Source organism: Sminthopsis crassicaudata, chromosome 2, assembly GCF_048593235.1.
Source record: "Sminthopsis crassicaudata isolate SCR6 chromosome 2, ASM4859323v1, whole genome shotgun sequence".
NCBI classification, from domain to species: domain Eukaryota; kingdom Metazoa; phylum Chordata; class Mammalia; order Dasyuromorphia; family Dasyuridae; genus Sminthopsis; species Sminthopsis crassicaudata.
Window position 1 is genome coordinate 2,531,923 of NC_133618.1, and position 23,293 is coordinate 2,555,215.

The following is a 23,293-nucleotide window of genomic DNA, read 5'->3' on the forward strand; positions in this document are numbered from 1 at the left end:
CATTAATATGTCCATCTATCCCTCCTTCCATTCATTAATTAATCCATCCATCCATCCATCCACTCATTAATATGTCCATCTAGCCATCCTCCCATTCATTCATTCATCCATATATATACATATATACATTTATTTATCTAGTGCTTCCTTCACCCACCCGTCTTTCCATTCATTCATCCGCAGTTCAGTGACGCTAGGAAGGGGATGCGTGGGGTCTTGCGGGGAGCAATGGCAGAAGCCACAATCCCAGCAGCCAGGTTGGGGCCACGTGACTCAGATCCGGGCAGGACTAAAAGTCGTTGGGGAAACTGGCCGCTTCATTTAATTTCTTCAGTAGCTGTCAGGGTCTAGAGCAGGATCATCACGTCGCAAGGAGGGCTCCCCGCCTCACTCCCTTGAGGAATAAAGTGCCTAAGCTTTATGACAGTGTGGGGATGTGGAGCCCAGACAGGTTTTAATCATTTTATCTGTGCAGGTGGTTATAGTATATAGAATTGGAGCAGCCGACAGACTGGTCTTTGGATAAATAGGACAGTACTAACTTACTGGGAAGTTTTAACAAAGATTTTGGTTGGAGCGGATTATTTGTGGCTGTCGTTCAGTCACATCCGGCTCTTTGTGCCTCCAAAATTTTTCTAGGGATTTTCTCAGCAAAAGTGCTGGAGAGCTTTGTCCTTTCCTTTGAAGGTTCATTTTACAGATGAGGAAACTGAGGCAAGCAGGGTTAAGTGATCGGCCCAGGGTGACCCACCTAACAAGTTGTAATTGAACTCAGGCCTTCCTTCCTCTGGGCCCCAGTGCTCTATTCACTGTGCTACCGAGGTGTCCTAGCTCAAATGGTACTTATTCTAACTGGGAGCATTTCTTTTTTACCTTAGGATATGGGGAAAGCACTTATGACCACAGGAACACATTTACCTATTCTTGGGATGAATCTCTGCACCACAAATTTCTGGATTCAAACATCAAGTACAACTTTGTAAAAAAAATCGGGCATAATCCGGCTTCCAAAGGTTTCCTCACCTTCAATGCTTCCAGCATCTTGGGGCCCCAGGCGTCCTTTTCGGTCCACCTCGATTCAAAGAAGAAGGTTCATTTGTACGTCAAAGAAATCCAAGCAGAAGGCCAGCTCACAGCTGCTTCCTACCATGCTAGGAGCACAGGCGCCTTGTCTTACCAGAGAGACCCCAACACCGGTCACATTGATGGAGAGTCCAATCTGAGGGTGGACTCCTCCCTCCTCCAGGCCTCCAACCAGGTGACGGGCAGGTACAGGGACGGGAGTCTCTCCATCACCTCGACCTCCGACCTACAAGAGGGCACTGTAAGAAACACCGCTTCCTTGACATATGAAAACAGCCAATTGACCCTGAAATCGGACACCAGCGGAAAGCTCTCCGGCCTGGCAGCCACCCACAAGCTGGACCTGACCTTGATGCGGCAGAATGCCCTGCTCCGCTCCGAGCACCAGGTGGACTTCCGGGCTCTGAAGGTCTTCACCCTGCTCTCGGGCTCCCTCAATTCCCGCGGCCTAGAACTAAACGCTGACCTCCTGGGCACCGGTCCGAGCAGCAGCGGCGCCCACAAGGCGACTCTGAGGATCGGACAGGACGGCGTGTCGACCAGCGCCACCAGCAACCTCAAGGTTCTCCCGCTGATGCTCGAGAATGAGCTGAATGCTGGTCTGGGGCCTCTGGGAGCGTCCTTGAAGGTGGCGACCAATGCACGTTACCAGGAACACAGTGCAAAATACACCCTGGATGGGAAGGTGGCCCTCACGGAGGTGGCCCTGGGAAGTGTGTACCAGGCCACGGTTCTGGGTACGGACGGCAAAAACGTCTTCAACTTCAGGATTAACAAAGAGGGGCTGATGCTGTCGAATGACATGATGGGCTCCTACAAAGAGTCCAAACTGGATCACGTCAGCAGCCTGGTTGTAGCCGGCTGGGCCTTGGACTTCACCTCAAAAATGGAGAATGTGCTAAGCCCAAGCAAACTTTACCAACACAACTTCAACGTCCAGCTTCAGCCCTACTCTCTCTCGGCCACCTTGAACAACAACCTCAAGTACAACACCCTGGATCTCGCCAACGTGGGGAAGCTGAAGCTAGAGCCGCTAAAACTGAGTCTGGGGGGCAACATGAAGGGCACCTATGGAAGTGAGGAGATCAAACACATCTACACCCTGAATTACGCCGACTGGTCCACCAGTTACAAAACAGACACCGTGGGCAAGGTGTGGGGCGCGGAGCTGACCCATCGGGTCAACGCCAACTTTGCCGGGCTGGCGTCTGCCATCGACGTCAACACCGCCTACAACTCCGAGTCCCTGCGCTTCAGCAACGTCTTCCACACCATGATGGAGCCATTCAAGCTGGCCATGGATGCTCAGACCACGGGCAATGGGCGCTTGATCTTGGGAGGGGAGCACACAGGCCAGCTCTACAGCAAATTCTTGCTGAAAGCGGAGCCTCTGGCCCTCGTTTTCTCCCATGATTACAAAGCATCTTCAGGCCACCAGCTCCGCTCAAAAAGAAGCATCGAGACCACCCTGGAGCACAAAGTCAACACCCTGTTCACTCCAGCTGAGCAGTCCAGCACCTGGAAGCTCAAGGCCCTGGCCAACCAAAACGAGTACAGCCACGACCTCCAGACCTACAATTCCAAGGACAGGGTGGGCACGGAGCTCAGGACTAGGGCGGTTGCCGACCTCGCTGTGCTTGACTCACCCTTTGAAGTGCCATACCTGTTCAACAAGCCCATCAACGTCATCGATGCGTTTGACTTGAGGACTCTTGTTGGCAAGCCTCAGGAATTCAGTCTCACGGGTAGCATCAAGTATGACAAGAACTTGGACGTTCACGTGATCAACCTTCCTTTCTTGGAGTCCCTGCCGGCTTTTTTTGAGAAGATCCGAGGGGCCGTTCTAACCGCCCTCCAGAACCTCCAGCAGTCTTTGAAAAGCATCAATATTGACCACTACGTGAAGCGGTACCGAACAACCTTAGACAAACTCCCGCAACTGGTTAATGACCAGCTCAGTAACTTTAATTTTGAAGGACAAATTATAAATGCAAAAGAGAAACTAATCACTTTTATGGAAAATTATAAGATAACAGTCGATGATCTGCAAATTTTATTAGATAATGCCAAAATCAGGCTCAGTGAAATCACATCTCAATTACAGACTTATTTGATACAATTTGATCAGTATATTAAAGATAATTATGACTTACATAAATTAAAAGAATCTCTTAAAGAACTAATCAATGAAAAAGTTAAAAAATTACAGGTTTTTGAGGACAATTATCAAATTCGTTATTATGTGATGAGTGCGATTCAAGCTATCTATGAATTTGTTGAAAAAATCAATGTAAATAAAGTCCATGCCATGATCCGGATTCGAGCTGAAATTCTTGAGAAACTACAACACCTGAACCGGCAGATTCAGAACATTGATTTCCAGCACTGCTCTGATTGGCTGAAAAAGCAAGTCGAGGCCATTGACATCAGAGTATATGTTAAGTTCTTGAGATCTTTGTTGCCAATCCGAGAATTAAATAATGTTATTGAATATCTCCGAGATGTTGTCATGAATCTTTTGGAAGATTATGAGGTGACTGAGAAGATCAATGCTTTTCTAGCTAAAGTCCGTGAGCTCACTTATAAGTATGAGGTCCACAAACAGGTGCAGGTCCTAATGGATAAATTAGTCCAATTGGCAAACCAATACAAGCTGAGAGAAACCACTCAGAAACTGACCAACTCCCTGAAAAAAATGGAAATTAAAGCCTACTTTGAGAAAGTGCGCGCTCTCGTCGACAAAGCCGTCAGGAAAGCCCAGACGGCTAGATTTGAGCAGCTGATCGACGAAGTGAACAAATTCCTTGACCTCTTGATAAAGAAGTTGCGGGCTTTTGATTACAACCAGTTTGTGGATGAAGCCAACAAGGCGATCCATGAGCTGATCCAGAAAATCAACGAGGAAATCCGGGCTCTGGAGCTTCCTCAGAAAATCGAGGCTGCCAAGTTGTACGCAGCAGAGGTCAGAGCCACGCTCTCCGACTACCTGGAGAAGATCCAAGACACCCAACTCTCGGTGATCGCCGACTGGTTCTGGGAAGTCATGAGCTCCGCTTCTGTGGCTGACATCAGAGGGAGATTCCTGGAGATCCTGGAAGACACGCGAGACCGACTCTACAAGTTGGACCTTCAGAAGGAAATCCAGCAGCGCCTACAAACCCTCAGCCAAGTTTACAGCACCCTTGTCACCTATCTTGTGGACTGGTGGATCCTGATTGCCAAAGAGCTCACCGACTTTGCCGAGCAGTACCGCATCCAGGACTGGGCGGAGAGCGTGAAAAGCCTGGTAGAGCGTGGCTTCACCGTTCCTGAGATCAAGACGGCGCTGGGCACCCTGCCCGCCTTCGAGGTCAGCCTCCGAGCCCTGCAAGAAGCTACCTTTCAGACTCCTGACTTCGTTGTTCCCCTGACGGACTTACGGATCCCTTCTGTTCAGATCAACATGAAGAAATTGAAAGAAATCAAGATCCCATCCCAGTTTACCACCCCAGAATTTTCCATTCTCAACATCTTTGTGGTTCCATCCTTTACCATCGACCTCATGGAAATCAAGCTCAAGCTCATCAGGACCATTGACCAGATGATGTCCAGTGAATTAAGATGGCCTCTGCCAGAAGTCTCTCTGCAGGACTTGAAGGTGAAGGACACACTTCTGGCAGCACTCACCCTGCCGGATTTCCATCTCCCGGAGGTGACCATCCCGGAAATCGTGATTCCAAAGCTCAGCCTAAATGAATTTCAGCTTCCTGATATTCAGATCCCGGAATTTCAACTTCCCCGTATCCCCCATACACTCGTGGTCCCGACCTTTGGCAAGATGTCTGCTGCTTTAAAAATCACCTCTCCCTTCTTCACCCTGGATGCCAGTGGGGACATTGAGAACACAACTACCTCAGAAAGGAGCCCCGAGATCATGGCCTCCCTGACTGCTAAAGGGATGTCCACATTGGACTTCCTGGATTTCACTCTCCAAGCTGATGCGCAGCTCTCGGCCCCTGAAATGGAAAGGCTGATTTTGAAGGAATCGCTAAAGTTAACCAACAAGTACCTGAAGGCGCAGCACAGCGGCGAGACGCTATTTTTGCAGACCTCTATCCTCGGCAAAGCAAGCACGCTGGTCGGCATCTACACGGACAAGAACACGGTGGAGCTGGACAACAGTCTCTCTCTCAAACTCCAGAAGCAAGTGACCTTTGACAGTAACACAAAATATTCTCACAAGCTGAACCTTCCTCAAATGGACTTTTCAAGCCAGATGGACCTGCGCCATGACCTGGGGACGCTGCTGGATGCGGGGCACGTAACGGTGACTTCCGCTGGGAAGGGTTCGTGGAAATGCGCGTTCCCCAACTTCTCAGATGAGGGGATACACGAGTCCCTCCTCAAGTTCACCGTAGAAGGACCGATAGCTTCCCTCGATGCATCCAATAAGATCAACAGCAAACACGTAAAAGTGAACCAAAAACTCACCTCGGAATCTAGTTTCCTCAATTTTGCCAAACTTGAAATCCAGTCTGAAGTTGAGTCCCAGCACGTGGGTCGTAGCGTGTTGACCGTTCGAGGCTCAGGGACGATAAGGGAGCTGAAGGTTCGGCTCGAGGGTATCCACGACGCTCAGTTAAATGGGAGAGCTACTGGGACGTTGAAAAACTCTCTGCTGTTTTTGGCGCAGCCGTTCGAGATCAACGCCGAGATGAGCAACGAAGGGAACATGAAGGTGAGCTTTCCGCTGAAGCTGACTGGAAAGATCGATTTCCTCAACAACTACGCTCTGGCTCTGAACTGTGACTTCCAGCAAGTCAGCTGGCAGTCAGGTGCCAGGTTCAACCAGTACCGATACAGCCAGAATTTCTCTGCGGGAAACGACGAGAACAGCCTGGAAGCTCACGTGAGCATGAACGGGGAAGCCAACCTCGACTTCTTAAACATCCCTCTTACAATTCCCGAAATGACTCTGCCTTACACCAAGGTCACGACGCCCTCGCTGAGAGACTTCTCCCTGTGGGAGAGGACCGGCTTGAAGAACTTCCTCAAGACCACCAAGCAGTCCTTCGACTTGAGCGTCAACACCCGGTACAAAAAGAACAAAGACAGTCACCTCATCCCCTTTCCCCTCGGAGCCATTTATGACTTCTTCAGTTCAAAGAGCTACATTCTCCATCAGCACTTTGAGAACGTGAAGGGGAACACGTTGGATTTCCTAACAAAGTCCTATAATGCAGCAAAGGTCAGGCTCGACAAGCACAACGTGAAAACCTCCCTCGACAACCTCCCCAGGACCCTGGAGATTCCGGCCTACTACATCCCCGGGCTCAACATCGAAGTCGATCAGTTCACCGTCGAGCTGCCGGCCTTTGGCTTTGTGACCCCCAGGGAGATGCGCACCCCTGGCTTCACCGTCCCCGGGATCGGCTTCTCCATGCCATCTTACACCTTTGTCCTGCCATCCCTCGAGTTCCCGGTCCTTCACGTGCCCGAGAGCTTCCAAGGTCTCTCCTTCCCCAAGATCATGATTCCACATCCGCCAGACTACATCCCCATCCCGGCCATGGGCAACCTCACCTACGACTTCTCCTTCAAGTCGAGCGTCATCACGCTGAACACCAATGTGGGCCTGTACAATCAGTCGGACATCGTGGCTCACTTCAAGTCATCCTCCTTCTCCGTCGTTGATGCTTTACAGTACAAGTTAGACGGGACGACCAGCCTGACCAGGAAGAGGGGCTTGAAACTCGCCACGGCTCTGTCCCTGAATAACAAGTTCGTGGAGGGTAATCACGACAGCACCCTCAGCCTGACCAAGAGGAACATGGAGGCCTCCGTGAGCACCACGGCCAAAGTCCAGTGCCCCGTCCTGAGAGCGAACTTCCGGCAGGAGCTCACCGGGAACATGAAGCCCAAGCCCACAGTCTCTTCCTCCATCCACCTCAAGTACAACTTTACCTCCTCCCGGTTGCACAGCAGCAGCAAGGGGGCCATGGAACACAAGCTCACCTTAGAAAGCTTCACATCGGAAAGCCCGACCCCCTATCTGTCCCTCGAGACGGCCGGCAAAGGCAGCGTCAGCGGCTCCATCCTCTCCCAGAAGTATTCCGGGGCCATCGCCGGCGAAGCTAACTCCTACTTGGACACCAAGAGCACACGCTCTTCCGTGAAGCTCGAAGGAGCCTCCAAAGTGGACGGCGTCTGGAACGTGGAGGCGAAGGACAACTTCGCGGGGGAGGCTGCTCTTGGCCACGTTTACGTGGTCTGGGAACACAGTGGGAAGAACCATTTGCAGCTGAGGAGGGAGTTTTCGACATATGGTGAACAGAAGACCAAGGTGACGTTGGAGCTGGCTCCCTGGACGGCCTCCGGGCTGATTCAGCTTCAGGCCAGCCAGCCCAGCTCTCTCCTCAGGAAGGCCTCCCTCAGCCAGGTGGCGACCCTGACTGCCAGCCTCAAGCAGCAGCGGGTCTCCTGGAAAGGCGAGGGCCACGTTCAGACGGTGTCCCTCAGTCACAACGTGCAGCTGTCCAATGAGCCGGCTGAAATCCGTCTCGATGCGGCCGGTTCTTTAGAAGGCCATCTGGCCTTCCTCAAAAACGCCCTGCTGCCGGTCTACGACAGCAGCCTGTGGGACATCCTGAAGCTGGACGTGACCACCAGTGCCAACAAGAAGCAGTACCTCCACCTGTCCAGCGCCCTGGTTTACACCAAAAGCTCCACCGGCAACTGGCTTTCCATCCCTGTGCAGGAGACGGCTGAGGAATTCCTCATCCCCGGGCCAGAGCTGACGTCCTCGGGCCCCCCGTCCTCCAGGCCCGAGAGAAGCTCCCTGAGAGTCCCCAAGAAGACCAGCGTGGCCCCGTTCGCCCTCAGTTTGCCATCACTGCCCCAAGTCAAATTCCCCAGAGTCGAAGTCTCCACAGAATACTCGGCCCCAGAAGAGGCCGCCCTTCCCTTCTTTGGGGTGACCGTGCCCGAGTTCCAGGTAACCCTGTCTCCATTCACTCTGCCCAAAAAGTTTTCCCTGGCCGGAGCCGTCCTGGATCTCAACGAGGTGGCCAACAAAATTGCTGACTTTGACCTGCCGAGCGTCGCCGTGTCCGAGCAGAACATCAGGGTCCCGGCTCTGACCTTCTGGCTGCCCACCGGAATCTTCGTGCCCGACTTTGGCGTGCTGGCCGGAGACTTCCGGGCAGCATCGCCGGTCTACAATACCTCCTGGAGCGTCAACGTGAAGAGGAAGGAAGGCATGGAGGTGAGCCTGGAGGCCACCTGCAGCAGCACGGTGCAGTTCCTGGAGTACGATCTCACCTGTAAGTACGAGAGGGACTCCGACTCCGCCGACAGAGGGGTCCCCAGGGGAGAGCCACGGAAAGTGCGTCCACACGTGGCAGCCTCTCCGAGTGAAAGAGAGCCCTTGGCAAGAGCCAGTTGAGAAGCTCTATGGGACGGGGTGGTTTTGTATTAAGACCCCTCTCCCCAGTGTTTATGGGAGATGGAGATTTGTGCCTCATATGCTCTCCCCGTGACGGCTTCCAATGGAAGGATCATATTTCCCCCGATCCTGGGTTAGCAAACTTTATTAGCACAGTCTAGTTTCTTTTTCTTTTCTTTTCTTTTTTTTTTTTTTTTGCTGAGGGCCTTGGGGTTAAGTGACTTGCCCAGGGTCACACGGCTCGTACAGTCGCGTTTCTGAAGCAAAGGGCAGGTGTTTATGTGATGAGAAGGAGCTGCTCCTCCTGCCTGTGGGGAGGCTTCAGAAACAGCTCTCGTGGAGGCGCCTCCTCAGAAAGTGGGCCGGCCAGCAAGCCCCAAGCTTCTCCTCAGGGAGACCAAGCCACTTCCAGCTGAGCCCTGGCTTTGTTTTCAATAAGCCACCTTTCATTTTTCCACTGGGGGGGGGGGGGGCGAGAGGGGCAGCGATTTCATTTCCCACCAGTTGGAAATTCGGAAGAAAGAGGATCGCTGACAATCTCCCCAGCAGCCGCTACTTGAGTGGCGCTTTAAGGCTTGCAAAGAGTTTCATGAATTTGGTCCTAACCAGCACCGGGGAAGAGGCTCTTTTTATAGCTGAGGAAACGGGGAGGCAAGAACGAGGCAGACGGGGACTAGATCGGAAGCCGGCTCTGGGCCAGCTGAATTGGACCCTGGGGCTCTGGGCCCACTCAGGGCTCTCCCCCGCTGACCCCATTCACTCTCTCCCCCGCTGACCCCGTGCGCTCTCCCCGCTGACCCCGTGCGCTCTCCCCGCTGACCCCGTGCACTCTCTCCCCCGCTGACCCCATGCACTCTCTCCCCCGCTGACCCCGTGCGCTCTCCCCGCTGACCCCGTGCGCTCTCCCCAGATGAGTCCAAGTATTTCTTGGAAGAGGACGTGTTCGTGTGGAAGGACAAGGGCACGTTCTCCCACAGGGACCTCAGTGTGGAGTATGAGGAAAACGCAAAGGTTCAGAACTTGGAGTAAGTTGGGCCTCCTGGGGGGGGGGGGGAAGGGGATTCAGTAAATCTGTAGAACGTCTGTCCCAATAGGTCCCGGGCAGTTTCGGGGGGTGGGGGCAGAGGAGAGCATTAGCCCCTGTGGGCAGGGGCCACTGCTCTGAGTCCGGGCGGGGCTCACGCAAGTGGCTGAGGAGGGACCATGACTCTTTCAGAGTTCTGGAGGACATCGAGACTCTCAAAATCACCAGCCCCACATTTACCGACATCCTCATGAACTATCGGGAAGACAGGACCAGCTTCTCCCTGACCGTGTCCTCTCCGCCCATCGGCACCCTGGGCCTGGAAAGCCAGGAAAGCCCCGACGCGCTCCACAGCAAGATGTACTACCGTCCCAAGGTGAGGGCCTCTGGGCAGAGGGTGAGCCCGCCCAGCTCAGGACTGGGCACGGTGCCCTGGGATGGTCCGCAGAGCCAGGACCTTTGGGGGCCGGGGCCCAAGGGCTGCTTTCTGGGGACTGGGGCACTTAATCTGTTTTGTATCAGGAGTCCTGATGAAGCCGGTGCAGCTCGGCTGGGGGGCCTTCTTGGACAGCGCCCCAGCCGAGCCTGCACCTCTCCAGAGGCCGTGGCCCGGGCAGGAGGCCATGAGGGGCTGGCAGGGGTCAGGCAGCAGGGGACCAGAGCCCCCGCATCATCAGCTTGGGATTTCTGGCTGGGGGCCGTGAATGCTGGCCACAGGGAAGGAGGACGGGTAGGTGGGAATTCTTTGAAAAGCAAAGAATTGTCTCTCGGCCTCCCGACTCCAGAGATACGTGTGAATAGACAACCTGGCAGAGAGGAGCAGAGCCCCTCTGGAAAGCTGGACAGCCAATCAGGTCAGCAGGAAGCCCTCCCTTGACCCTGTTTTCTCCCCTTCAGGGCTCTCCGGAAAGGAAGCTGGAGCTGGCGGAGACGTTGATGTCGTGGGGGAGCCCGGACGCCCTTCAGCTCAGTGCCCGCTGGAACGAGGAGACGGCCTCCGAGCTGGCGCAGACCATGCGAGCCGCCTTGCCCATGGCAGCGGAGACCCTCTACGGCTACGTGGACCGATGTCACTGGGAGCAGACGGGCCTGGACCTCCGAGGCGCCTCGGGCAAGCTGAGGAAGCTCCTGCTGAAGGGAGGGGAGGAAGCTCAGCGGAGGGCCCTCAGCCAGATGGACCAGGTGGACTCGGGGATCCGGTGGGCGGCGTATGAGGCTGCCAGCACCTACCAGCAGTGGGGGGACACCGTGCAGCGTCTCTACCAGGCAGAAGAAGGGGGCCCCCAGATCCTCAAGAACAAGGTTTTGGAGGGCGCCCTGAGGCTCACCCACGAATATCACAAGAAGACGCTGCTCCTCTTGGACTCGGCCATGGAATTCCTGAAGGTCAGCCGGTTCCAGCTCCCAGGGCAGGTCGAGGGCTACACTGGCGAAGAGCTGTGCTCGGCGCTCCTGCGCCAGGCGGGGAGGGCCGTAGCCCGGGCTTATTCCAGACTCCACCAAACGTTAGAAGCACTGGTTTCCCATGTCAAGGATCTGGGCGAGAACGCCGCTGTCCAGAGCCTCGTAGAGTTTGGGGAGAGCCTGAAGAGTGTTTCCGAGAGCATCCAGTCCAAACTCAACGAGCTTCAGGAGCTCACATTCTCCGACCTTCTGATCTCTCTGCAGTCATTCGCAGACTATGTTTTCCAAGAGGCAGAAAAGGCAATTACAATGTTAAAGGAGAAAACATTTTCTTCTCTCAAAGATGATTTCCGGACCATGGTTGAGGCCACTTTTGGTTTCATCCCCCCGGTTCTCATGGAACTGACAGAAAATCTGAAGTACGTGCATTCATTGGTTCTGATCCAATATCAAGAAATTTCTGAAAATTTCCACAACCACATCAAGACTCTCCGGGAACGATATCTGGACGCGAACGTCATGGGATGGACAGTGAAATACCATGAAATTGAAGACAAGTTAATCAGTTTGGCCAGAAGGATCCTCGCCGCCCTGAAGGATTTCCAATCCAAAGCCTTTGAGGGCTTTCTCACTTTGGTTTCCCAACTGACCAATGAAGTGGAAAGGTTTACCGACACAAATGTCCAGGAGTACCTCGACCTCCTCCTCGATGTCGATGGAAAAGGAAAAGAGAAGATCCACGAGGTCTCCGTGGCTGCCCAGGAAAAGATCGGCACGTGGGCCGCGGAGGCCAAGAGGAAGGCTGCCGAGCTTCGGGATTGGCTCATGTACCGACTGCAAGCCGCCTGCGACCACATCGCCGAGGCTTTCCAGCGGGCCACCGCCCAGGCCGGGAACCTCCCCGGCCTTTTTGTCCGCGGCTACCAAGCTCTCCTCAAGTACGTGGCTGAGCTTCTGCAGAGCCTGCAGTGGGCCACGGCCAGCGGCCTGAACGCCTATATCCAGACCAGCCCAGGGCAGCTCACGATCAATGTCCCCTACCCTCTTCCCTTGAACTGATTCACCAAAGAGCCCAAACTGAAGCTGATGTCCTTGGGGAAAACTTCCAGGGGTGAGACCAGGAGAGAGTCGGCTCACTGGGCTCCGAGTCCCCCACGTTGTTGTTAAAGATCGCTCACTCACCCTGGGAGACTCACCCTTCATTCAAGGGCATAGAATTAAAGTGGATGGAATTGGAATGGTTTCAGGTGCTGATAATCAGGGTGTTTGAACTTTGTGGAACTACGGCTTGTAAGGAGAGGAGGGGGGATGAAAATTCTAATCTGACTTATTTTGATGGATTTGGAAAATACAAATAAATGAATTTCTTCTTAAGCTGACTGACCCGTCTCTCATGAACCACCTAGCACCCTCTCCTGGAGGGATAAGTAGGGAGCACTGACACGTTTTGAGCAGGAGAGTAAGACGCTCTGACCGAGGCCCTAGAAAGATTAATTTGCCAGCGAGTGGTGCCTGTGGCCCCTGCTCCATGTGACACTCTCACAGCAGCACTAGGAGGGCTCCCTCTAAATCCTCTTCATCCATCCCAACCTCCCAACTCCAGAAATCACTCGATTTATGGAAACTTGGAACCTGTTCTAAGAATCATCAACTTCTAGAACAGAAGAGAGACCCTCGAGTCTTGATCCTCCTTTTTCAGTTGAGGCCCCTAGAATAGGAAGCCCCTTGCCCAGAGTCAGAGCCAGGCTAGAATCCAGGGGACCCACTTTAATAATATCAGGACAGTATCTCAGCACTCCTGAATGAAAAAGAAAGAGGCAGCTCCCCTCCGCCCCTCTGCCCCTCCGCCACTCCGCCTTATTATTTCCATAGAGACAAAAGGGGCCTTCAGAACTCCCCTCTCCCCCACATCAGCCCCAAAATACCGAATTCAAGCTTTGCTAGAACGTTGTCCAAGAACAGCAGTCTCCTGTTCCTTGGGGCCACCCATTTCCCTTCTGGCTAGTTCTCATCATTAGAAAGGCTTTCCTCACATCAACCCGAGCGATCAAAGTTTCTCAAAATGTTCCCCCTGCTCTTGCCCCTAGTTCTCTTCCACGTGGCAGCCCCTCACACAAAACACTATCTCGTGATGACCTCTACTTATGAAATCAATTGCTTGAACTGAGGTGTAGAGTTATGTTAGTGCTCATTCAATCTCGTCTTCTTGGTTTCAGTCTGTGGTTCTAGCCTCCAGAGGCTTTTTCTGGATCTTCACCAGCTCCCATCTGCTGTCATCTATATAGTTTACAATCCCTCCTTTATAGCCTTATCCAAGAACTTGGACAACAACAACACAAATACAGCAGAGAGCCAAGCATAGGTTGTTGGGCCTGGTCACTCAACTGATTCCAACTATACTATCAGGCAGGGGTTCTCAAACTGCGGCCCTCGGGCCAGATGCGGCCGCTGAGGACGTTGATGCGGCCCTCCGAGTTATGGCAAATGGGCTGAGGGAGGAGACAGAGTGTGAGCTTTTGTTTTTACTGTAGTCCGGCTCTCCTCAGAGAGAGTGCAAAGACCTCAGCTGACTGGCTCAGGATCACACTGAGGCAGGCTCCGAACCCAGCTCTCCCAGGCTCCAGCTTCAGGGTTCTCTCTATGGCCCACACTGTCTCCTTATTCTTGTTTTGGAAGGTTTCCAATGTGATCGGCATGATATCCTTTGTTCCAGCTTCAGGGAGGGAGGGAGGGAGACCTGCTCCCTGGCCATAAAAAATATGGGGTCTCCCTAAGGAGAAAAGAGGAACAATCCAAAGGAGACTGGATGGGCTCAGGACCCAGGGGACAGAGTGGGGAATCTCAGAGGAAGGAGAGCTTCCTCTCTGGCGGGATGATTAAGGAAGGCTTCAGAGAGGGGTGGGTGCTCCAGGGGAGGGAATCGCCCTGGGCAAAGGTGCAGCCACAGGAATCTGCAGAGCAGGGAGACCATCAGTTTGGCTGGAAGGAGGGGGAAGATTTTCAGCAGAGCCACGCCAGAATAAGGACTTTGGACTTTTTAACTCAGCCGCTGGAGTTTTAATGATAATATCTTTGAAAAGGCGGGCTAAGTGATGAAAGGGCTATTTCAGGATGCTCCCCAGCATATGGGGTGAAAGTGGAGGGTGGCAGCAGCCTGGGGAATGCATAGGAAGGCAATGGAAGGCTATGTCCGGGGGCGGTTCAGTGGGGGAAGGAAGGCTGACCAGCTGGCCGGCTACAGGGTGATGGACCTGAAGTTCATTGAAGAGAATGAAGAAACTCGGAGGAGGCGCTGGTTTGGGCTGGAGGGGGAGGAGGACGTCTGTTGGCCCGAGACAGCGACTCCTGGGACTGGAGAGCTGGGAGGGACCTGGAGGTCCCAGGCTGAGTGGGAACTGCTGGTGGGTAAGGCACGAATGTGAGATCCACCGGGAGGTCTGGAACACTTGCCGATTATCTGATGGCATCCATTGCCATATAAGTACCATTAACTGCTTCACCAGGAAGCCAACTTTTCCCCTTGTATGGTCCTCAGCCATTAGTTCCCAAAGTGAGTCAGTATCTGTCTACACATCTCTCCCCAAGGACCCATGAGGTCAGGGACAGGCGTGTCCTCCTGTGAACACAATTGTTCCTTCTATGAAATGAGAGGCTGGAGTTTAAACCAGAGAAAGAAAGAGCGGGCGAGGGAGGAGACCCAGGCCATGGCCCCTTTGGGACCTTCTCTGGGCTGTGACCTCTGCTTTTCTCTGACCTGCCATGGGGGGAGGGGGGGTCTAGCTCTCAATTCTCACCTCCCATGGCCCGGGCAAGGCTGAGGATGTGCTCATCCATCAAGGACCCACAGCCGGAGCATCCACACTCAGATGTAATCTTGCAGCATTTTTTGAGAGGGGGCGCTTCCATTTCTAAGCCCTTCCTGTTTGGGGGGCTCTGAGCCTGAAAGAGTCACTGGCATCCCTTGGGGTAGGCTGCACCCCACCCATTAGGCTTCCCTGACATCCGTCCTCGGTTCATTCGGCAATCCCTGATTGATGGTTGTGTCGGGGCGCGGGCTGAGCCAGCCCCCCAACGGTGCCTGTGCTGAGGGGAGTGAGCGGACAGACAGATGTTCCCCCTAAAAGTGTCCAATAACCAAAGACGAATGGGCAGAGCCGGAGCCTACCTCTTAGCTCATCTCCTTCCCTGCTGTTTCCCATTAAGAGGTCAGCCCTCCCCTCGGCGCACTGGAGCCCCTGGTGGGAGGGCACACTCACAAACAAATAAAGCCGCCCGCTCATAAAAGCAGGGAGAATAGGTACACTGGGCGGGATTCTGCCGGACTTCTCCCTCACCTAGAGGGTCACTGTCCGGGCAGGGCCGACTCGCCCACGCCAAACACTACGCAGACCCCAGAGGCTCAGACTTCTCACAGAGTCCTGGGCAGCCCTAGGAGAGCCCTGATGACGCCTACATGGGGGGGGGGGGAGGTTCAGCCTGTGGGTGAGGTGGCAGGCCCAGCTGGGCAGGGACTAGTTACGGGGTGGCCGTCATTCTCTGTACCTCACGAGCAAACCCTTGGGCAGCCCATGACAGCAGCTGAGCAGCTGGCAGTGCAGAAAACAGATGCCCATTGTGGGTAAAACCTCGCAGTCAGGGCAGCCACAAAGTCGCTTCTCAGCCATCAGGAGCCCCAGAACTGGGGCGAGCTTGGGAAGAACAGGAAGCTGCTCTGAGCTCTTATCTTTCCCCCCAAACCTCCCTCCTACCACCATTCTCCCAGTCCCAAAGCTCCCAGCACTCAGAGCAGCCCGGTCTCCATTTCTCTCCCACAGTACAGCACCTAGCCTTGTCAATTCCCCATCTCTGATCAATTTCCCCGACTCTGGTCGATTTCCCCATTTCTGATCAATTTCCTGTCTCTGGTTGATTTCCCCATCTCTTTTCTCTCTCTCTCTCTCTCTCTCTCTCTCTCTCTCTCTCTCTCTCTCTCTCTCTCTCTCTCTCTCTCTCTCTCTCTCTCTCTCTCTCTCTCCCTGTCTCTCATTATCTCTCTCTCCTCCTGTCTCTCTGTCTCCCATGTCTCCTTCTTTCTCTCTGTGTGTATCTCTCTTTCACCATGTCTCTCTCTATCTCTGTCTTTCTCTTCCCGTTTCTTTTTTCCCTCCCCCTCCACTCCTCTCTTCCCCCTCCTCCTCTCCCTTTCCTTCCTCCTCTTCTCTCCCCCTCTCTCTGTCTTTCTTCAAGTGACCTTCTGGTCACTCATCTCAGCCCCCCGAGCTGGCTCTCTCCTTGCAGGCAGGGGCTGTTTCCTTTTTGCCAGCCTCTAACCACTGTGGCACCTCTGGCAGCATTTAGTCACTGCTTTGGGGGGTAGTTGCTCTGCTACAGCTCTGGGGGCTCCTCGGGGCCCTCCCTTCATTTCTATTCCATTCTTCCCAAGGTCTCCAACGCTTTGATGTCTCTTTCAATAGTCCAAGTGTGAGCTGAAGGGGTCCTGCCCAGGGAGGGGGGCAACATCAGAAGGGGGAAGAGCTTGGTGTAAAGGTGGAATCAATGGCCTTGGTGAGATATTGGATGGAGTCCAGGATGGCTCCCAGGTTGGGAGCTGGAGGACTCAGGAGGAGGAGGATGCTGCCCTCTGCAGTAAAAGGGAGGAAGGGAGGGTTAGAGAGAAACCTCTGACAGCCCAGCCTTGCCGCTAACCCATTTATCCACCACCACCCCCATCCTCAATTTGATGATCTATAGGATGAGAACAGGAATAATTTTATTCCTTGAGACCCCGAGCTCAGTGGACAGAGTTTTGAGGCTTGAGTCAGGAAGGCCAGAGTTCAAATCTCTCTTAAACTTAGTAGCTTGAATGACCCTGAACAACTCACTTAATCTCAGTTGGCCTCAGTTTCCTCAACTGTAAAAGGGGATAATCAGAGCACCTACCTCCCAGGGTTGCTGAACCGATCAAATGAAATCATAGTTATAAAACACTTGGCACATCATAAGCACTTGATAATTGTTTTCTTCCTTCTTTCCTCCTTTCCCGCCTCCCTTCTTTCCGTCCATACCTCCTTCCTTCCTTTCTTCCTTCTTTCTTTCCCTCCTTCTTTTTCTCCCTCCTCAATTAATTGTGAGGAAAGTTCTTTTTAAAGACCTTGGAGCCCCTGACAGAGCCCGTGAGTCAAGCCTTAGCCTCAGATGGAGTGAGCGATGTTGTTTCCTCCATCAGGGTCCCCCTACCCTGTCCTGCCCCACCAGCAAGGCTCTTGATAATGCTGGAGAAGATCCAGCATGCGGTCCTCTGGTTCTCTCTGTTGGTGAGGAGATGCCATTTTCCTGGCTAGCCAAAGTTATTAGCACAGTGCTGCACTAGTGAGCCTGCTGGCCCCCTGGATACCCTAGAAAGATTGCCTCCTCTGGTCCCTGGAAGCAGGAAGAAAGGGGAAATGATACATGTCCAGATCAAGGCAGCCATGATGGTGAGTAGCCAGAGGAGATCAGCTTTATCTAGAGACGACTCAGGGACACAGAATCTGTTTTCGCATTTGAGGGCTCTCCCCTGAAGAGAAATCTGTCTCCTTCTGCTGAACTCCAGAGGGCAGAATTTGGAGCAATGGGGGAAATCTGCCCAGAGAAGGATTAAGCAGGAAGTAAGAAAACCCTTGTTTTCTTAAGAAAACCCAGGATGTAAGAAAAGCCCTTAGGGCTCTTCCAAAGTGGAATGGGCTGCCTGGAGAGGCAGAGAACTGCTCACCACTAAAGATATTCAAGAGGAGCCGCTGACCACTGGGCAAATCCACTGAGGAGGGGCACCATGAGGTCCCCTCCGTTTCTGAGTCTTTGTGCTGGAGGCCTCCCACAAAGCCTGCAAGGCTGGGCTGCACAAACTCTGAGGATCTGACATGAAGCAGATCTGGTTGTAAAAACTTAATTAGATGAAATATTTTAACAAGAGTTGCAGAGAACAGAATGCCCCGCTCACCAGCGAGCCATCATCGACATAAAAACTGACGGGAAGCGTGTGTTCTGCTCCCAGAACGTTTTTTGTGAGAGAGGAGCTCGCTGGCCCATCGTCACTGGGGGAAGAGCGGAGGCTTCCTGGAGCCCCAAGCCCGGGGTGAGAGGGGAGCGGCCGCTCCCACACGCCCACCCGCTGGTGCCCCCCACCCTCGCTCCTCTCTCAGCCCCAGGAATGCTTGGAATCGTGAACCCAGCCTGGAGAAAAACAAGTCTTCCCCCTCCATAGAGAGGGCGCAGCAGAAGCTGCGGGATCCAGCTCGGGATCTTGCTCCTGCCTGGGCCCCTGGAGGCCCCAGAGAGTCCCAAGGAGTCCCAGGCTTCCTAAGAAAGGAGTCCCGTTTCCCCAAGGGTTGGTAAAATACCCCACAAAGGCTGAAGGCTCCTGCCCTCTCTGCTCCCTCCCCCCTACTGATGCAGTCCCCGATCAAACATACCGGTCTTCCCCTTGAACCCTTCCTCCGTGTCCTAGCAGGGCTTGTGCCAGGTGCTAAGCTTTCTCCTTATGGATCCCAGTGGAACATGTGGGCCTTCCACGCTCTCCTTTCCTACACATTTTTGTTGGGTAATACATTTTTTTAGGCACTTTTCCCCCATTCCTCCTCATGTATCACAGGTTACAGATAATCATTCCCCCCACATTGTGCCCTTTGGGGGGGTGTCCTCTGAGTCATTTCTGTCCAGGCTCATCGAGACTTGCTGCCTTCTCTTCAAAGGGATGCCACATTCTTAATTACTCTACTTTCCTGTTCACAGATTGTATCTCAAAAATGGAACAAAGCCCCTTGAGAAAAGGAACTGTTTGGGAGTTTGTCTTTGTATCTCCAGTACCTGAGATAATACCTGGCATACGGTAAGTGTTTAATAATTGCTGAGTGAATCAATAATCAATTTGTTCATTCTGAACTCACCATTACTAGAACCTAGTCCACCTTGCATTATGTTTTCCAACAGAATAATGTGAGAGACATTCTCCAGTGTTTGGGAGAAAATATGCATTCAATACCCACATATATTCACATATATCCATAGTCCACATACATATACCCACTTTTATATATATGTACATGCCCCCCCCACTTATATCCAGCCATCCACCAAACCTCCCTCCAAACCTCCCTCCCTCCCTCCCTCCCTCTCTCTCTCTCTCTCTCTCTCTCTCTCTCTCTCTCTCTCTCTCTCTCACACACACACACACACACACACACACACACACACTTTCTCCAGTTATCCCCCAACCACATTTTCTTGAGCTGCCAGTATAGTAGTCCCATTAAAGTAGGAGTGCAGTTAGTGTGCCTGAATTACCCTTGATCATCATCAAGGGCTGGCTCTTAGTAATCGCTGCTGCTGCTCTCTTCTCAATATCAGCCAACCAGCTTTTTAATGACCCACTCTAAAATTTCTGCCTGGAATTGAGTCAAGCTCCCAGGCCTTTGGTGTGAAGTTCGAATTAGCCTTTCTCGGTGATATTTGGCTTCCGCTGAGGCTCTAGTTCCTCTCCCACTCTCTGCCAGCCTTCAAGGACCCCTAGCAGTGGCTCAGCAATCTCACCTGCCCATTCTTTAAGGACCCAAGGAAAGGCTTGCTTCATTTGGACTTGCGCAGGACTCTCCCACCATCTCCTTCCTTATCCCATTATGGGGCCACAAGAGTTCCAGCCTTTCCAGACAGCAGGCAACCAATGACTAGTTGCTTGCCTGGTAGTTAGGACAGACTGTTTCCCTGCTCCCCCCTCAATGTTCTTACTTTTTAAGATCAGGAAAATCCCAGCCTCTCTCCATACCACGAGCCCATGGTGAGGGCCAGTGTTGGGTGTGGGGAGACAGAAAATGCTTCCAAGGGAAAGTGGGATAATCTCACTCACTATTTCCTGGATAGCTTGGTGCTTTAGCCTCAGTTTCCTTATCTGTAAGTGAACTAACCTAAGGGTCCCTTCCATTAATGCAAGCTCTACTCGCCACCCCCATGCCACCTTGACAACAAACCTCTCCACAGGGAGAAGAATGGATCTTCGGGCCACTTTGGGGCCGTTCTCCAAGGCTCAGGAATCTGGTTAAGGTGAGTGGGAGTTAAGGTCCACCAAAATAGCCACCGAGACCAAAGGGTCTCCATGCTCAGGGAGGCAGGGGGAGCCAAAGACTCTTGTGGGGACAGTGAGCCTTTCAGGGTGACACATGTGGGTGTTATCTTCAGTGAGCGTCCTGCCCTTGGATTTGACCCCCATTCACCAGCTTTCCTAGGTAATGGGCATGGAATTCCCTCTCTCAGGTGCCTGACGGCAGCTGGTCTCTGCTCTGATCCTCCCATTCAACCCCTAATTATTGGAGATTTATTATGTGCCCTCTCCTGTGTCCCCAAGGGATTCATTTCATAGAAAGAAAAAAGTTTAGGATGCACATGGACTGTGAATCCCAACAGAAAGGTCTGAGGTGGATGAGGGAGAATTCAGAGAGAGCTTACCTCCCATTACCTGCCCGTGCTTCCTAAGGCCCCGGCTTCAAGCTAAATCACCTGCATGCAATCACTACTAAGTGATCCCCAGCTGTAGCTCCTATGATTGTCGACTCCCTCTCTGGAGAGCAGGGACCAGTGCTTTTTACCAGTCTTTGTTTCCCCAGCATTTAACCCAGTGCCTGGCACCCAGTAAGTGCTTAATGAATGCTTGCTACCTGCTTTGCAAACCTGCTATAAACTAAGTGATCAGGAGATGTGACTGTGCTCAAATAGGCCTAGGCCCAATGATGGGCGGTTGGCTTCAGAAGAAGGAGCCCCGGGGCAGAGGGGACTTCTGAGATGTTTAAGTCCCACAGCCAAAAGTGACCTACCTGGATGAAGAGGCTGCTAGGGCTTAAAGGAAAAGTCCAAAAGAGCTCAGCCTTGTGGGAAGAATCTTAGAACATAAAATATGAACAGTCAGAGCTGGGAGGGGCCTTGGAATAGAACAAGGATAGAGCTGGGAGGGATGAATGTTGAAAATTATCCATGTATGTATTTTGAAAACAAAAAGCTTTCGTTGAGGAAAATAAAGAAAAAGAAAATAAAAATTCTCTTCATCCACATCTTACCTCATTCCTGCCTGTTGTAATAGCCTCCTAATCTCTCCCCTTTTCCACGGGGAGCTGAGCTTTACTCAGATGCTAAATTGACTTTCTTCAGAAACGAAGACATCTCACCATGTCACTACCTTGATCAAGAAACTCCAGAGGCTCCCAATATTTCCTGTGTTTGGCCTTTAAAGGACTATTTACAGCCAAGCTCCCAATTCCTTTCCCTGGTCACTGCACATCACTCCCTCTCATGCAGTCTTCTATCTGGCCAAAATGGCTTCTTTGTCCTTCCTCACATACAATATCCTGTTTCCTCCCTCCATGGTTTTGTCCTTGCTGGTCCTCTTCCCGGTGCACTGATCTGCCTTATCTCAGTTCCCATCCACATTCAGCTCAGGTATCTTAGAGCAGATCTTTCCTGGTCTAGCCCCTCAGCTGTCAACGAGTTTCCTCCCTTCCCCTGCCCTAGGTTACTTTGTGTTGACTTGTCCATCATGTGCTAGGTTATCCTATGCATATCTTATATTTGTCTGTGATGTGCTAGGTTACCATATATATATGGTATTTATTTTCTGTAATGTGCTATGTTACCTTTTGTATCTGCCTATAATGTGCTAGATGACTTTGTGTATACTTAGTGTTTACTTGTCTATAATGTGCTGGGTTACCTTGTATATACTTTGTATTTGTCTATAATGCGCTAAATTAGTTTGTATGTACTTTGTGTTTACTTGCCTATAATGTCCTAGGTTACTTTGTATTTTCTTGTCTCCAGTGTGCTTAAGTTACCTTATATATACTTTGTATTTGTTTATAATGTGCTAAATTACTTTGTGTGTACTTTGTGTTTACTTGCCTATAATGTCCTAGGTTACTTTGTATTTTCTTGTCTCCAGTGTGCTTAAGTTACCTTGTATATACTTTGTATTCTATAATGTGCTAAATTACTTTGTGTGTACTTTGTGTTTACTTGCCTATAATGTCCTAGGTTACTTTGTATTTTCTTGTCTCCAGTGCCTAGGTAACTTTGTGTGTACTTTCTATTTGCTTGTCTGTAATAGGCTACTTTGCTCCCATAAAATGTAAGCTTCTTGAGGACAGGGACTGCTTCCTGTTTATCGATGTCTCAAGGTCTATGCTATTGCCATCAGTGATTGCTGAACGGAACTGAGCCCACCCCATGTTCTGTGGGAATGGATTCTTGTCCCGGTATGGCTTGGTCTCCAGGCCTCTGAACTCCCCTCCAGGTCCCGTTTGGTTCTGAGTTGAGGAGTGGGATGGTCAGGGAAGGCTTTCAGGAGGAGAGAAAGCTTAAGCTGAGACTTAAAGGAAGATGAGGGTTCATAGATGCAGGTAGAGAGGAGCAGGAGAGCATAGCAGGCTATGGAGTTTGGTCCAGCTGCCTCTGCTCACCCCTCTCCACTTTGCTTAATCCAGGACCAGTTGCCGGCCAGGCTTCTACGCTGGGGGAACACAAAGTACGGTGGGGCTGACACCCTGATTTTTGGTCCTGGCCTCCAGGGAGGCCCTAACCGCCTGAGAAGTCCATCCTTCTGGAGCTGGAGCTCCGGGGCCTTGTTGGTCTGCCTCCGTTCAGCCTGGATTTCCTGGCACCTGGGAGGGCATGGGCACTTCCTGGGCCGGCCCCACTCCTCGTTGCTAGGAGAGGGACTGCCAGCTCCAGGGAATGTGCAGTGGGGGGAGGGCTTTCCCACACTCATCTTCGCAGAGGTCACAGACAGACCGTGTGTGCATGACAGGCTGAACATTAGGCCCCTGGTCTCACTTACAACAGTAATCCATTTGGCCATGGGTCAGGCCTACACAAAGGACTCACCCGCTCCGGGGCTGCTGATGGAGCCGGGGCCTTTGACTCAAGCTAATGAAATTTTCAGCCGGTGAGGCCTTGAGTTAATAAAGTGGGGCACACACAGCTGCTCCGGGCCTCCCTCTGCACCTCACGGACAACATGTTTGAGTGGCCCCCTGCTGCCACCCAGCGGGCACTAAATTAAGAAAACTCACACAATAATCGTGGGAGAAACAACATTACTGTCTAAATATTGAGGGCAAGGGGGGAGGTGAGGGGGACCAACCGGCTGGGAGAGGCCACAAACCAGCCCTTCCATGCCCAGTTGGTCACCTCCAGGGGCACCATCCCCAGCTCAGGACTAGAAGGAAAAGAAATCTGACGTCCCCAAAGATGTCTGCAAACTTTGCTGCTGGAGGGAGTACCCAGGGAAGGTCATGAGAAGCGCAGTTCTTGCCCAATCTATGCCTTCCCACTGCACAGAAAGGGGGCCACAGCCTCGGGGGT

The 23,293-nt window shown here is 52.4% G+C and overlaps 2 protein-coding genes across 2 annotated transcripts in view; both read left to right on the top strand.

Moving 5' to 3' along the window:
- APOB (apolipoprotein B) overlaps positions 1–12,308 on the top strand; it is a 28,137-nt gene extending 15,829 nt beyond the window's left edge. Inside the window, 4 exon segments of the mRNA XM_074285360.1 lie at positions 879–8,384; positions 9,417–9,531; positions 9,723–9,906; positions 10,428–12,308. Coding sequence (XP_074141461.1) covers positions 879–8,384; positions 9,417–9,531; positions 9,723–9,906; positions 10,428–11,993 — 9,371 coding nt within the window. The 3' untranslated portion in view covers positions 11,994–12,308.
- Positions 12,309–14,110: 1,802 nt separating this feature from the next.
- On the top strand, positions 14,111–20,916 carry LOC141559148 (uncharacterized). Its single transcript, XM_074297280.1, has 6 exons — positions 14,111–14,339; positions 17,169–17,227; positions 17,964–18,279; positions 18,684–18,780; positions 19,926–19,988; positions 20,549–20,916. The coding sequence occupies exons 1-6, from the start codon at positions 14,111–14,113 to the stop codon at positions 20,553–20,555; spliced, it is 771 nt and encodes a 256-aa protein (XP_074153381.1). The 3' UTR covers positions 20,556–20,916.
- Positions 20,917–23,293: the final 2,377 nt, after the last annotated feature.

What these genes read in the sequence shown, in the direction of transcription:
- LOC141559148 (XM_074297280.1), top strand. Translation starts at nt 14,111, where the DNA reads ATGGAAGGCTATGTCCGGGGGCGGTTCAGTGGGGGAAGGAAGGCTGAC. An exon ending in TCCTCTGGTTCTCTCTGTTG is followed by an intron (nt 17,228 to 17,963) that starts GTGAGGAGATGC and finishes TTTTTGTGAGAG; the next exon opens with AGGAGCTCGCTGGCCCATCG. An exon ending in GGAGTCCCGTTTCCCCAAGG is followed by an intron (nt 18,280 to 18,683) that starts GTTGGTAAAATA and finishes TCCTGTTCACAG; the next exon opens with ATTGTATCTCAAAAATGGAA.